Below are 14,447 nucleotides of genomic sequence, written 5' to 3'. Positions count from 1 at the left end.
GTGCCAAATAGGATCCAAGTAATCAATTTAGTGACAAATAGGATTAAAATTGACACGTAGACAACCCGGGTTTCGTCGATGACCCGCCGGGGGAAAATCCTAACGAAATGAAAGTTTGTGATTTTAGAAACAAATCTCATAGTTCATGGGAAAAACCGGAATTTGGGAAAATGTTTTGGTTTAAAAGGCCAAAAACCCTTATTAAAATCATTAATTGATTTTTTCAGAACAAAGTTGAAAACAAAATAGTTTCTCCTACATCACTCATTAACAAAAGTTAAGGTACTGCTACAGCATTAACATCAATGGAATTGGGTTCACATCAAATATGTGTCAAACAATTTAATAATATAAAAACTACATATGTAAATTATGTATGACATTAATTGATGTTGAACTATTTACATTGATGTTTCATTTAAGTTGTCCTTATATTTGATGTATTCATTAATTATGTGTGTTGTTTAGTAATGTGTTCATTTATAAACTACATGATCTTCAGATTATAACAACGAGGTTAATATTGCAGCCACATGCATGATATACTATATATTGAATATTTTATATTTTGATGTTTCATAAACTGTTTAAATAATATATTGATAAATATTGCTTATTCCCAATCCACCCCCTCTTGATTAATTTGTCTACCATTTCTATTTTTCATTCAATGTATATTTGTTACTATATGTTTAATTATTCTTTTTTCTCCTCTCAAATATTGCATTGATTATAGATAGGAGTATAGGACCATATATATTCAACGAATCATACTGTCTCCAGTTTATAAAGTCAAACCACTAACATATTTATATGTGATGCCCCTTAGGCCTTAATTTAAATAACATATATAACTCAGAGAGAGAAAAAGGAGGATTAGTGAGTCAAACTAATTAGTTTTTAACAGCATGAGTTTATTTTTTTTAGTTGTGATCATATTTTTTGCATTCGTTATTTTATGCATAACTTGCATTAATTAATAGCCTAGTCTTAAGCAACTACTAACTTAGAATCACTGAATATATATTCAGATTTCAGCATCCCAATTTTTATAAACTTGCAGCTTCACAATTGTGTCTCACAATGCGCAAATAAATATTTTGGCATAAAAAAATTGTTGAGATTGAAGAAGGTCCTCATGAAATATCACATAGATTTATCAATCTATAAGCCGGAATTGACCCTTTGAAAAGATTTTACTATTACTTGTACATATATAAGTTATTAAGCAAGTAATTTCATCTACAAATACAATTGTATAGTATTAGAAAAGCGACACGAACACATAATTATGTTGATAATGAAATGTGTAAGGCGTAATTATTTGGTGGAAGAGACGTGCTGCTACAACCCATCTGCCTTGAATATATATCTTGTAGTATACTATACTACTTAATATGTAACGTCTTTTTATGTATTTTTCAACTTACAAGATATTAATAAAAAATCACCCCCCCTCCCAAACCCGGCCCCTACAAGTACAATAATAATTCATTAAAATAATCATCAAACTACCGACTATATATATTAATATATACTACACCTAGTAATCTATTTATATTGGCAGTATGTATTATTCTCGCATGTTCTATAAAAAATCATTAAATTGCATGGATATAGGTTTTCTTTTGTTGTGGAATTGATTAATACTCCCATGTTACTTTTTCGCATGTGTTTCGAAAAAATCATAGAAATAAATAGTCAAAATGAAAGGAAAATTTAATAAGAGAGATAATGTACAGGAGTGTTTTATCTATATTATTCTCTTTTTTATTTTGTTTTTTCTCCACTGTAAACTATTTATTATGATTTTTTTCAAAATACGTACGAAAAAGAGATGTGTGTTAATTTGATGAACCTAAGATATATATATATATTTGTCTATTCAATCCATACCATGTGAGGTACTAGTATACTTGCCATCAATCAAAAGTGTAGTGGCCATCTTATATTATTTTATTTTATTTTTAATATTGTAGGATTTGTTTCTATCATTGAAATAAAGCAGCATTAGGTTATGTCGTTGAAAACATAAGGGATCCACTACGTCCCCATTTTTTGCAAAATAGGAACTTACCAGATTCATTTGTGGTTAAACTAAAAGTTGCCAAGTTAACTATCCGCGACTCTTAATTCAGTGGTAAGATTATATCAACTCAAACAAAATTAAACGGTAGGATTATATGATAAACACCTAAAGCATGAATATGTGTCTAAATTGAGTTTTACCACTTTAATGCTAATTACTACATATGTTTATTTTTGTTTTTTTCATCAGATCATTAAGTATGCATAGATTTTAATAATTACTTAAGGCTTCTGTATTTAAACATACAGTTATTTAATCAATAAATTTTAAAGAAATTAATTAAAGTAAGGTCAAAAGCAGTGTATATAATCATTAATCAGTATAATTAGCGAGCTATATATCATTACATATTTACATAAGAATTATTGTATGTTCACTAATGTCATTCGGTGATCAAGTAAATGTGAAGAGTGTGAACATTTTATTGTGCTATACTACAAAAAGATTGTATTTTGTAAAGTAAGTACTATAATTATGATTCCCTTTCATTGCGCTCGCTTTCCAAGCATGCATGAGTCCATCTACAATTATGACAAAAAACAAATATATGTGGCTACACCAATTTCAATATTTCTAATGCATGATGATGAGTAGCTGAATTCGATCTGTTAATTATAGGATCGATCTCAATATAAAATAAAGTAATAAAATCAGTAATTACAAAAAGCAATATACAATAGCGTTTTGTTTATTATATTTTATAAACTTTAGTGGTTTGATCATTAAAAAGTGGAAATTAAGTTAATGTATTTTATAGAGGGGAAGAATCTCTTCACCAAACTTTAGTGGTTATACAAGGTAGAATCTATAGTAAATATAGAATACAATAAATAGTGTTGCCAAACATGCATTGGTGGAGTTTGCTTAGCTTTACATCATGTCGATTAACATATATTAATTGGATTAAAGAAATATAATAACAGCCCCATTCTAGTGGATGCAGCTAGCCATATAACCAATTGAGTAATATTGTAGTATTGCCGAATATATATGGATGCATGATCAGAGAAATTGAATATAACTTAATAAATATGTAATAATTGTCATTTAATACTAACAACTTTGTGTTGACTTTTGATTAATTCCACATCTTTTGAAATTAAAATATAAAATCATAATATTTCATTTTTTCACAAATGTCCTATGATAGGTCAAAATCGAAACTGATGTGACAAAATTAAATATTATATGACAATAAAACCACGTTATTTAGGTAATAAATTGGGATTTTAATTTAATTAACAATTAAAAATATAATGACGTCGGCTTAGTATAGTTTTATGAACTTTAATTAACATCCAAGTTTAGTTATTAGAGTTTCTGACTTGAATTATTCCAAGTTAAGCGGAAGCAACAAGGAATTAGCATATAATCACATGCCATCATAGAGAATGCCTGCCTCCCAAGTTAATTAAACACATGCACATAGTTGCACACTCTCCAACACACAAATTAAATACTAATTAAAGTCTGGAATTTGTGCGAAGATCGAAGAATTCTATTCCGATTTCTGAAGTTAGCTTATAAAGAAAATGAGGACATAAATTGCCCTAAAAGTAAAAATGATTATATAGAGAGATTTGATATGTGGAGATGAAATGAATCGAAGAAATTGGAGTGGGAGTAATGATGAGAATTGAAGGGTTGAAAATATGGGAGATTTGGAGTGGAGTGTAAAGCAGTGGACTCACAAACAGCAAATTAACAGGACTGGACGATGACATTCCACAAACACCCAACGAATTTAAATTCATACTAGTGTTTTAGAATTTATTCACACATCACATGGTAAAATATGGAGTATATATAACTAGCAGCCAAGAATAATTTTATTCATTTTTTTCATCAATAGTCTGCTTCATTAGTATATGATTTTTATTAACTTTAATAAATTGAAAATGCTTAATTGTGTAAGAAATAAACTAATTAAGTCTATACTCGATGCTAACATGGCCATATAGAGACTAGTAGTGAGTAGGTTGTGCACATTAATAAAATTCATTGTATCGATTGGAATTGTAATGATCACCACTATGCAATTGATTTTACTTTTAATTTGTGTACATCATTCATCCAAGTCACGAAATGTTTGAAGAAGAGGAAAGGAAGCATCCTATAGCTCAGTTTCGATGTTTTATTATCAAAATTTTCGAATAATTATTTTATATTTAATTTGCACTTTTTGTACTTGAAAGAATATTTGAATATTTGTGTGAATGTAAGGTGCATCTTCCCCACAATCATAGTCAAACATGATCCATCACTACTAGACATGCATGATTATAATTTTGCTTTCCAGTTGAGCTTCACCGCTCACTTAATTTCGACCATTCTTTTGCATTTCTAATGGCTCTTCTTTTCAATCATTCTTTCGTCCAGAACCTTCGCTTCCATTCACCTCTTCATTTCCAATATTAATAATGACAAATCAATGCTTAAGATGCACTATCATTCATGATCATAATTAATGACACTCCATATAATAATACTGTCTTAGTTCATTAATTAGTGCTTTGATTATTACTAATCCCTCCCCAAAAAAATGGATGGAGGAATTGTAATGATACAAAGTATAAAGAGCGGAAACGAAAAGAAGAAAATATATAGTAACACTGCACATCCATGAAAAATACATATGATATTCAATTTAATTTGGTCTATCTATCAAAATTAGTCTCTATATTTATGATAAATTTTAATCTGACAAATGGGTCTCATTTTTCAGTACTGTGTACGATACATGTCATGATCTCAATCTGTCTCACTTTATCCAATTTGTATTAAGACTCTATTGTCAACTAGTAGTACTTTTTTTATGAACAAAGATAGAATATGAAACGTAATCGAATACTCTCTCCATCCTATACTAAGTAAGACCTATATCTTTTCGAGATGTTCCGAACTAAGCGAGACATCTCATTTTCCGGCAATAATTAACTTCATTCTCTCTTTTAGTTTATTCTATTTCATTCTCTTTTTTCTCCATACTTTATTATATTCATCCGTCCCCTAAAAATAAAAATCTCTTTCCTTTTTGGTGCGTCCCAGAAAATAGAAACTTTCTATTTAAGGAAATTTTCTTTCTCTCTAATGAGGTGACACTCATTTTCCACTAACATATTTTTCTATCTATCTCTCTCATATTTTACTAATTTTGCATTAAAACCCATGTCATTTCAAAAGTCCCCTTCCTCATTTTTTACTCCACTATAATAGAAGAGTCTCATTTTAGCCCCTAAGAAGGAATAGCAACTAGGATCTAAATACTGTAACAAAAACTAAATATCAGCAAGATGATAATTACTTAAAATGATGTCATGTGAAAATTTATTTATTTATTTTATTCAAAAGGAGTAAGAGTGTCGTCCCTAATAAATACTAGTGCAATAACTACTACTAGGAGTAGTATCTTGTTGAATATTAAAGCCTATTAATAGAATGACAATTGTGAAATATCGGAAGTCCCATAAGGCCCAATCAAAATACAACAATTGGTGACCAAGAAGATGGGCTTTGGGTTGGGCCTACCAGTTTACAACCTCCGCTCATTAACAAAGAAACAAGTAATTTTAATACTCCCTCCGTCCCCTATTAGGAGTCACATTTTGACCGGGCACGAATTTTAAGAAATGTAAAGAAAAGTTGGTTGAAAAAGTTAGTGGAATGTGTTACCCATTTTTTTATATTGGTTTTGTAATAAAATGTGAGTGAATTGAGTTAGTGGAATATGAGACCTAATTACTATTTATGGTAAAAATGAAGTGTGACTCTTAATCAGGAACGGACCAAAATAGAAAAGTGTGACTCTTAATCGGGGATGGATCGAAATGGAAAAGTGTGACTCTTAATCGGGGACGGAGGGAGTAGTATTCAAATAATAATAGGCCCCTTTTAATTCATTTAATCTTCTTCTTCTTCTTCTTCCAGTTCTGACTGTGGTGTTTCATTCTCTCAGGTTTTCTCCCGGTTAATAATTATTGAATCCTTTCTACGCTTCACTTTTTCATGCATATTTTCTGTGTCTGATCATACTCGTTTCTTCTGAATTAATTTTATATGGTCGATTTCATTATGCAACTGCTCTTTCTGATTTTCAATTTTCACCCAATCTTCTCTTTTTTGTGAATGTGTCTCTGTATTTGATTATTGTTTGCATATGACTTTGAGGCGTGAGCTTAACTCATAGCCTATGGCGTAGTTCTCGATCTTCACTCCAGGATTAATTAACCGAAAATTACATGTATATGTGCAGCTGGAAACCCCGACTCTATCTACTTTCATTCTATGTTTATTCTATTTTACAATCATTATTGTTGTTGCTGCATCTCACACTTCGAGATCGGAACTTGTTTAGGCTTAGGCTCCTCCTTGCTCAAAAAATGTTTAATTTTTATATGAATTGGCACTTTTCCTGGCTGTTAATTCCAATTGAGATGCTTTAGTATTCATTCTTTTGAATTCTGTGCTTAAATGATCTATCTCTTGTGTTTTTGTATTTTGTTTTACTACTTCTGTTGAGATGAGTGTTTCTCAAGTGCTTAAATTCTGAGAACATTTGGAATATGCATGTCCCAACCGAGAAAAATTGAGTGTATATCTACTTACTGATATTCGGATAGCATTCTCATTTGGAGCCTGTCCATGTATGAAGCCTTCGTGCTTATTTTAGCCATCAATTCCACATAATGCCATCTCCATCAACATACATCCAGTATCCTTCTCTTCCCTTTTTAGTGTAATTGGGATTAACCATGCATATATGTCTGCATTTAGTTCTGATGGGGTTATAGATAGGATGTATTACTCCTTTGAAACAAAATAAGTATGTTCAAGTTTTGACCGAATACATGTGATATTCCTTTAATTAGGTCAATTGCTGCTATTGTCTGTTGTGCTCTGGTGCTTTCATTTAAGAGGATTCTACCATTGCTCTGATCCAGGTCATCTTAGCTATTCTGGAAGGCAACTGGAACCTTATTCCTCCCTCATTTGGCTTGTTGTGAAGTCAAGTATGTCTGGTGACCGGACTTTCGTTGATGGGGACGTTTCTTCTGGGTCTGGCGAGGAAGCAAACATGTTAGATGGCCATAATAAACACCATACTGTTCCCCATTCAGGGAGGCACAAGAGAAGCCGTAAGGCAACAGGGGATGCTATTGTGGATGCTATGCTGGAGATCGCTGCAGCCTCAAAGATGAGAGCTGCTGCAATCATGAGAACTGAGGAACGATTCACCATAAGCAAGTGTATAAGAATATTGGACGAGATGCAAGGTGTTGATCAAAATGTATACTTTTTTGCTTTGGATTTATTCGAAAATCCTTCAGCAAGAGAAACTTTCATATCGCTTAAAAGCGAGAGGCGGTTAGCATGGATGCAGGGGAAATTTAGAGCATCTACAAGTTCATCAGCCTGACTATGATGTGAACTAGTGTCAGCTGATTTAGTACTGCATTATAGATGGTCATGTTTAGATATCTACTCTTACAGTAGCCTAGTTGGTTTAATGTGGATCTGCTGTACATTTACAAGGTTAGCATTTCTGAACATGATTTAGTTTTATGATTCAGTAGCCATGATTATTATGTTAGCACTATTAAACCATGCGATGCTATGTTACGTTGAAGAGGTCAAAAGTCTTGGAGCAACACTAATTTATTCATGCACTTATGCTTTCATTAAGTTGAACACTTGTAGGATGCTGTATGAAACAGCATTAAATAAATAACAACAGTACCATAATCTATTCAGTCTCAAACCCCATTCTCCTGTACCTGGTACTCACTTTTGTTCTTATGGGTTGGAGGGAGTACAACATTTTAAATTAGTAAATAAATGCAAAAAACCTTTAATTTTTCTTAAATTGAATTTTCCTGACAAATATTTAATGATAATACCAGCTAATAATGAGGTTCTTACAAGTTACAGTACAATTGATAACAGACTAGTCAATTTGGTTACAGCAGCAAAGTAGAGGTGCGACTCTGTACAAAAGGCCAACTTCAACAATGAAAAGGCTTAGCAACTTGTTGTAGAAGTCTGTAGATACATTGAGACTCTCGCCATTTTGCTGTCTTTGCCGAGTTCAAATTATTGGGTTCGCTGTTGATATTTCTGTGAAACCCGATTTATCGGCTCTTGAAAATATTGGAGTGATATAAGGATAGCTTCCTGCTTTCAGACGAGCAATTTTAGGGGTAGGCGTAATAGATGGGAGGGCGAACAGCTCAGAGGGAAGCGAGGAATGGTAGGGTGTACGTACCTCTGTCCGGATAGTGCGGCTTCCTTGATGAGGGCAAGTATTTAGATAAGAGTCAAATATGTCCCTCACAGTTTTTCCCTAAAATCATACAGCACCATTCGTCTTACCAATCCATCAAAATTGTGAATGCGGGTATAAAGAAGGTAAAGAATTGAGCCCAGAGCTTGAAAATACCTTCAAAGTTGCATCTTCTTCAACACATTCTTCCAGTCCCGCAAGTCCACCAAAGGCGATCAGCAGGTGCCTGAATGATGGTAGAGTGAGCTCCGAAGAATTGATAACTAAACCATGTTCAGAGGTACCAATCCGATGATCATATCCTCCCTGTTAAGGAGAGTAAAAAGTTCAGTCAATCTAACTCTCTAGACAAATCTAAAGGTGATTGAAACAAAAACAGAACCTGGTATGGACAGTTCTTAAACACAGAACTGATGTTTGGAGCATATCGCACTTTATATCCCCAATACATTCCTTCATCTCGAGGCCTTGAAGAAGGGACGACTTTCCGTGGACCTGAAAATTTTTGTTCCATAGAACTCATTGTTCTTGCATGAATTTGTCCGAATTAGAAAGGTTTCACTGACCTGCATCCAGATTACGGTCTGTTCCCATCTCTACAGTTACTCTCGTTCCAGGTTCAAGAACTTGATCAACCTTGATATTCTGCAGAATAGGGTCTCTAAATTACAACCAATATGGATCCAATAAGCCAGTAAATTAAGCTACTTTTGTAGTGAAAAAGCTTAGTCATTTAATCCTTCTACGTGTGTTGTCTCACAACAGGGAATATTCATTTGAAATGATGAAGTAGAGTTTGTGATTATAAATTTTAAATGATTAAAGACCTTGCAGGAAACATATACTCCTATAATACCAAGGCCTCAAATTAAAGAAATTACTCTTGTGGTGAATAAACCTCTAAGTGGAAATGGAAATGGGGATTCAAGAAAGGTGGAATGGTTATCAACAAATGAATTATACCTTGCTTAGACCCACATCAACGAGCGTCCCCGCAGAACCTTGCTCTAGTTTTTCTCGTGCAATACCTACAAAGATACGTGCACTCTCTAGTTAAACAAAATAAGCATTTAAGATTTTCTGTCCCAAGTGATGAACACACAAAGAAAATAAAATAAATCTTGACTATTAAAGAAATAGATGTTCAAAGAGTGCAGTTATGAATTACAAAAGGATACTCCCAAGACTAACAATTTATTGCAAAGAGATAAAACTGCTATTATTGGCACTGCTAGTGATTAATGAAAGAGAACAATCTACGAAGTTACACTTTTTATCAGAAAAATGTTAGGATTCCTGGAGAAAAATGGGGAGAACACAATAAGGATGAGAACACATATCCAGGTACCAAAAAAAAGGAACCGAGGGCATCAGGAAATTGATTGTCGACATAAAACTTACCTGAAGTTCAGAGATCAAGTGTAAGCCATCATTTGCCCAACTCAAAATTGTTTAAAAAAATAAAGGCAGACATGGCTAAAGGTATAAGTGTAACTCGATGAACACATATCAATGCATTTAAATCTGTTCAACTATATGCAAACATGTGGATGATAATTACTTCTATTGGTCATAGAACAATCAAATTGTTGACATCCAATTCCTGAACAGCTTAGAGGGTGCAAAGTTGTGGGCATCAGCAATTCAAGATGTCTACAGGAAACTTACCTGAGATTTCAGAGATCAAGTGTAAGGCATCATATGCCCAAACTTTGCACCAAACAGGTGAATCATTTGTATATACCGTATAGAAAGATGATTTACTACAGTGACTACAAGAGCCGTGAAATCGAAACATAGTAGGGCCTATATGTTTCACATACACAAACATTTACGGTCGTCCACAGACTCCACATTATGGAACCATCAAAATTAGCATCAAAATGAGATAAAGAGCAAATATGAGTAGCAAGCTATCAGAAAAATTCAAAATAATTTCAATGTCACAACTACATTGCAAAACCACATCAACTATACTAGTCAAACTAGCAGGCAAGCAGTGTGCAAAAAATCAACTTTTATAGAGGATTATAGCATGCTACCTTCCCTGTATGTAGCCCATTCGTGCTTGCGCAAATGATGTGGGGCGTCAAGTGGGGGCAACAAACCCTGCAGAAACACAAAAAGATGTTTATAAGTATTAATGAGCACCAGAAGAGTATACTGTTTTCCCCAGAAGAACATAATGCTAGAAGATACTCACCACAACTCTTAAACTGCTATGCATTGGGAAAAGGCTCTTCCTCAGATACTGTGGTGTCTCGAGATACCTCAATATTCTCATAAGGAAAGCAGCATCACTATCATTCTTGTCTGAACCATCTCCGATCATGTCAATTGAAGTATCCTCCGATGTATTCTTGCTATCAAAAACAACCACCTGTTAACAAAGCAAGAACAAAAATGTTGCAGTTGGAAGCACATTTCAAGACCTGTCTGGGCATTTCCGAGACTTCAGTCATTAAAAGAAAAACAAAATCCACAAAATAGGTATAAAATTCAAAAGGGGCCTTAAACAATAACTTGATTTCACTATAGAGAAACAAGCAGAGACGAACCTCATCGATTCGGAAGATCGCAGCAGCTCGCGCAACCTGCCCAGCCAACTGCAAGGAAGTAAAAACTCAAAATCAGAAGAGAGGCAACACAAATACATTTCCATTTAATTGTAAATAAAATGTTGTGAATCACTTCCATCGAATTTCATCTCGATAAACATACATAGTGCAAAACAAAGGAATGCAATCATTAAAAATGGAACAGCAAATCCCAAAAAAACCCGCATTAATTCTCTCATTCAACTCAATCAATATAATCAGTTAATCAAAGAGTAAAAAGCTTAATAGAATAAGCAGCCTCAATTAGAAACAAGAGTTTGAACCAAAAAACAATGAGTTCATTAACAGATTATATAAAAACAAGTAAGCTTTGAAGGAATAAAAGAAGATTACACGAGTAGCGAGTTCGAGGGATTGGGTATTATTGATTATGGAGCCGGGAAGAGCTACGGTAATGGTGGGTGTTTCAGTAGGCGATGGCTGATCTACAACTTCACCTACGTTTTTCCTCTTCTTTTTGGAACGCTTTTCGCTTGATTCGAGACCGCCGTTTTGCAAGGCCTCTGTGTTTTCAGCTCTCTCGGTCTTCATCTTCTTCCCCATCTCACTCAAAGTTGGCCTTCGACTCTATTCTTCACCTTTAATTATAGTTTGAAGCAATTAGGGTTTTGTTGCAAGAGTATATCGGTAATTATGAAATTTTTGCCATGTCATAAGGACCGAACACCTTACTGCCACGTCATAAGAACATTCCACTGCACGCGGACATCCCACTGCGGCACTGCACATGTCCGGCGCGTAGGACTGGGGAAAAATACCGAAAAAATGATATATCGCTCGTATCGTATTGAAAAATATCGAAAAATTATCGAATTTTCGATATATCGTAATTTTCGATACGATACGATAACGATATGAATTTCTTATGTCGCGATATATCGTTTTATATCGAAAATACGATATATATCGAAAATTTTCGATATATCGATATTTTATTTTCGATATTTTATTTTCGATATATATCGATATTTAACTATATATCGAATTTCGGTACGATATATCGAAATATCGATACGATAACGATATGAAATTTTTTTATATCAAAAGTTCGATATATCGAAACTTTCGATACGATAACGATATGAAATTCTTTCATATCGATATTTTCGATACGATACACGATACAACGTTTTCGATACGATATATCGTATCGACCCACCCCTACCCGCGCGGACATCCACAATAAAAATTCACCAATTCACCAAATTAATCAATTTACATAATTTAATAAATTTTACGGAATTTAATTTTCGACACGAATACGAACGGATAAATTTCAACAATGATAATTTCATTAAAAAAAAAAAGTACATTTCAAAATCAAAAGGTTACTAAACAAATTACATTATAAATATTAATAACGACGACCCCTCCACGTCCATAGCTCTTCAATTATATCATTCTGGAGTCAAATATGGGCTTGTCGTTGGCGCATGTCGGCAAATGCACAGATCCGATTGGCGTCTCCATGGGGTACCCCCATACGTACATTGGCGTGGCCACACCGTGGCTTGGACCGACAACATCAACATCATCACTGGCCCAATCAGTCAGGACTTCACCTTCATCTTCAACAATCATGTTGTGCATGATAATGCATGCGTACATGACATCAGTGATGCAGTCAATATACCATAGCCGTGATGGATCCTTCACTGCCGCCATCGAGCCTGGAGCACACCAAATGCCCGCTCCACATCCTTGAGCGCTCCTGACGACTCGCAAAATAGATCTTCTTTTCTTCTGTTGCGCATCTGATCGTCTTTACGAAGACGGGCCACATAGGGTATATCCCATCCGCCAAATAATAGCCCATGTCATGCTGATTGCCGTTGACGACGAAACTGTCAGTGGGACCGACGCCCAAGCACTGGTCGTTGAAAAGGGGCGACGACTGGAGGACGTTGATATCGTTGTTCGAACCGGTTACTCCAAAGTACGCATGTCAAATCCACAGCCGGTAGTCAGCTACCGCTTCAAGGATCATCGTGAGATTCTTGCCCTTGAAACCGGTAGTGTACATCCCTTTTCAGGCGGCAGGACAGTTCTTCCACTCCTAATGCATACAATCTATTCTGCCCAACATTCCCGGAACCCGTGCTAAGTCCCGTGCATATCCATCAGGGCCTGGAGTCTTCGGAGGTAGGCTTCCGAAGATACTCATCACCGAATATCTCCCTAACACCCTGACAAAAATACTTCAGGCAATCGCAGGCACTTGTCTCGCGGATGTGGAGGTATTCGCCGAACATGTCGGCCGTACCTCCGTATGCGAGCTGCCTGATTGCGGCAGTGCACTTCTATATGGGTGTGTAGTCGGGTTTACCAACCGCATCCTCTCTGATCCTGAAACATTTGTATCGACGCTCCAAAGCGCCCACGATACACAGGAAAACGAACGACGCATCCTAAAACGTCGCCGGAACATGTTCCCCCCAAACCGCGGCTCCGGTGCGAAGTAGTCCTCGTACAACTGATGGTGTCCAGTGATGTGGTCCCGGGGGACTATAGATCGACGATGGATGGGTCGAGGTACCGCCGGCTGCTGCTACCGCTGTAAGGCCGCTTGTAACACGCGATTTATCTCCCTCAATGTAATGGCCCGCAACTGTTCTTTCATTCGTCGGCGTACGTCATCATCACCCCCTCCACTACCACCCGCACCACTACCACTACCACTACCACTGGCCATTTTGGATATACTAAAAATAAAAGAAACGTAGAGAGAGAGAAACTCGTTTAGTAAAACAGGTGGTGTGAATGGAATGAACTTCAACGAGCCGTATATATAGAGTTTTTTTTTGTTAAATTAAATTAAGAAATCGGGACGTCTGTCGGTTCTCCGCAATGGCGGACGTCGCGCGGATATCCCGACGGACGTCCCGGGAACGCCGCGGATATCCGATGTCCACACCTAACGTCCGTGTCCGTCCCTTGATAGCCTAATGGCGGACGTCCGCGCAGACGTCGGGACGGCGGTCCGACATCCTCCGGGACATCCGCCATAGCGGATGCTCTAAGACATTTCTCGTGGTTTAGTAATTTTACTTCAAACATTTACCATCATTTTAGTATAAATGTAGCATCAATCAGAAATTTTACCATTTATTTATATTAAAGTGAAACTTCAAAAGAATATTTACTACTCCTTCCGTCCCATAATAGATGACACACTTGGAGATTGGCATGAGATTTTAGGTAATGTAGTTTAGTGTGTTAGGTGGAGAGAGAAAATAATAGTATATTTATATTAATGTGAGAGGAAATTTTATCCAAAAAAGGAAATGTGAAATCTTTTGTGGGACAAACTAAAAAGGAAAGTGTGGCATTGAGACGGAGGGAGTACTTTTTTACCCACAAAATTTGAAAAAATAATTTGGATTTATTTTAGTGTAAAATCTAAAAATAAGTGTGTGTATATTTTACCCAAATACAAAAAATGAGACTGGTTTTGGAGTAT

General features: G+C 35.3%; 2 protein-coding genes and 2 non-coding genes across 5 annotated transcripts; 1 reads left to right on the top strand and 3 right to left on the bottom strand.

Annotated features, from left to right (window-relative positions):
* The first annotated feature begins 5,987 nt into the window (after positions 1 to 5,987).
* On the top strand, positions 5,988 to 7,658 carry LOC125214425. 2 transcript variants are annotated; one of them, XM_048115448.1, is made up of 2 exons: positions 5,988 to 6,044; positions 7,030 to 7,658. In XM_048115448.1, the coding sequence occupies exon 2, from the start codon at positions 7,101 to 7,103 to the stop codon at positions 7,503 to 7,505; it is 405 nt and encodes a 134-aa protein (XP_047971405.1). In that variant the 5' UTR covers positions 5,988 to 6,044; positions 7,030 to 7,100; the 3' UTR covers positions 7,506 to 7,658. The 2 variants fall into 2 exon arrangements, with proteins under 2 accessions (XP_047971405.1, XP_047971406.1); XM_048115449.1 differs by having other exon boundaries at positions 6,019 to 6,044; positions 6,958 to 7,658.
* Positions 7,659 to 7,913: 255 nt separating this feature from the next.
* On the bottom strand, positions 7,914 to 11,586 carry LOC125214424 (putative methyltransferase C9orf114 homolog). The gene is made up of 10 exons (XM_048115447.1): positions 11,321 to 11,586; positions 10,928 to 10,975; positions 10,573 to 10,749; positions 10,412 to 10,478; positions 9,333 to 9,397; positions 8,936 to 9,014; positions 8,752 to 8,864; positions 8,526 to 8,675; positions 8,352 to 8,429; positions 7,914 to 8,260 (listed from the first exon to the last, which is right to left on the bottom strand). Exons 1-10 carry the CDS (start codon positions 11,528 to 11,530, stop codon positions 8,180 to 8,182), a joined length of 1,068 nt encoding a protein of 355 aa, XP_047971404.1. The 5' UTR covers positions 11,531 to 11,586; the 3' UTR covers positions 7,914 to 8,179.
* LOC125217227 lies at positions 9,736 to 9,797 on the bottom strand. The gene has a single exon (XR_007175645.1). It is a non-coding gene; the product is annotated as a small nucleolar RNA snoR101 (small nucleolar RNA).
* LOC125217229 lies at positions 10,002 to 10,065 on the bottom strand. Its single transcript, XR_007175647.1, has one exon. It is a non-coding gene; the product is annotated as a small nucleolar RNA snoR101 (small nucleolar RNA).
* Positions 11,587 to 14,447: the final 2,861 nt, after the last annotated feature.

This window comes from Salvia hispanica, chromosome 3 (assembly GCF_023119035.1).
Source record: "Salvia hispanica cultivar TCC Black 2014 chromosome 3, UniMelb_Shisp_WGS_1.0, whole genome shotgun sequence".
NCBI classification, from domain to species: Eukaryota; Viridiplantae; Streptophyta; class Magnoliopsida; order Lamiales; family Lamiaceae; genus Salvia; species Salvia hispanica.
Note: the sequence above shows the minus strand (reverse complement) of the source record. Positions and strands in the feature narration are given on the sequence as shown.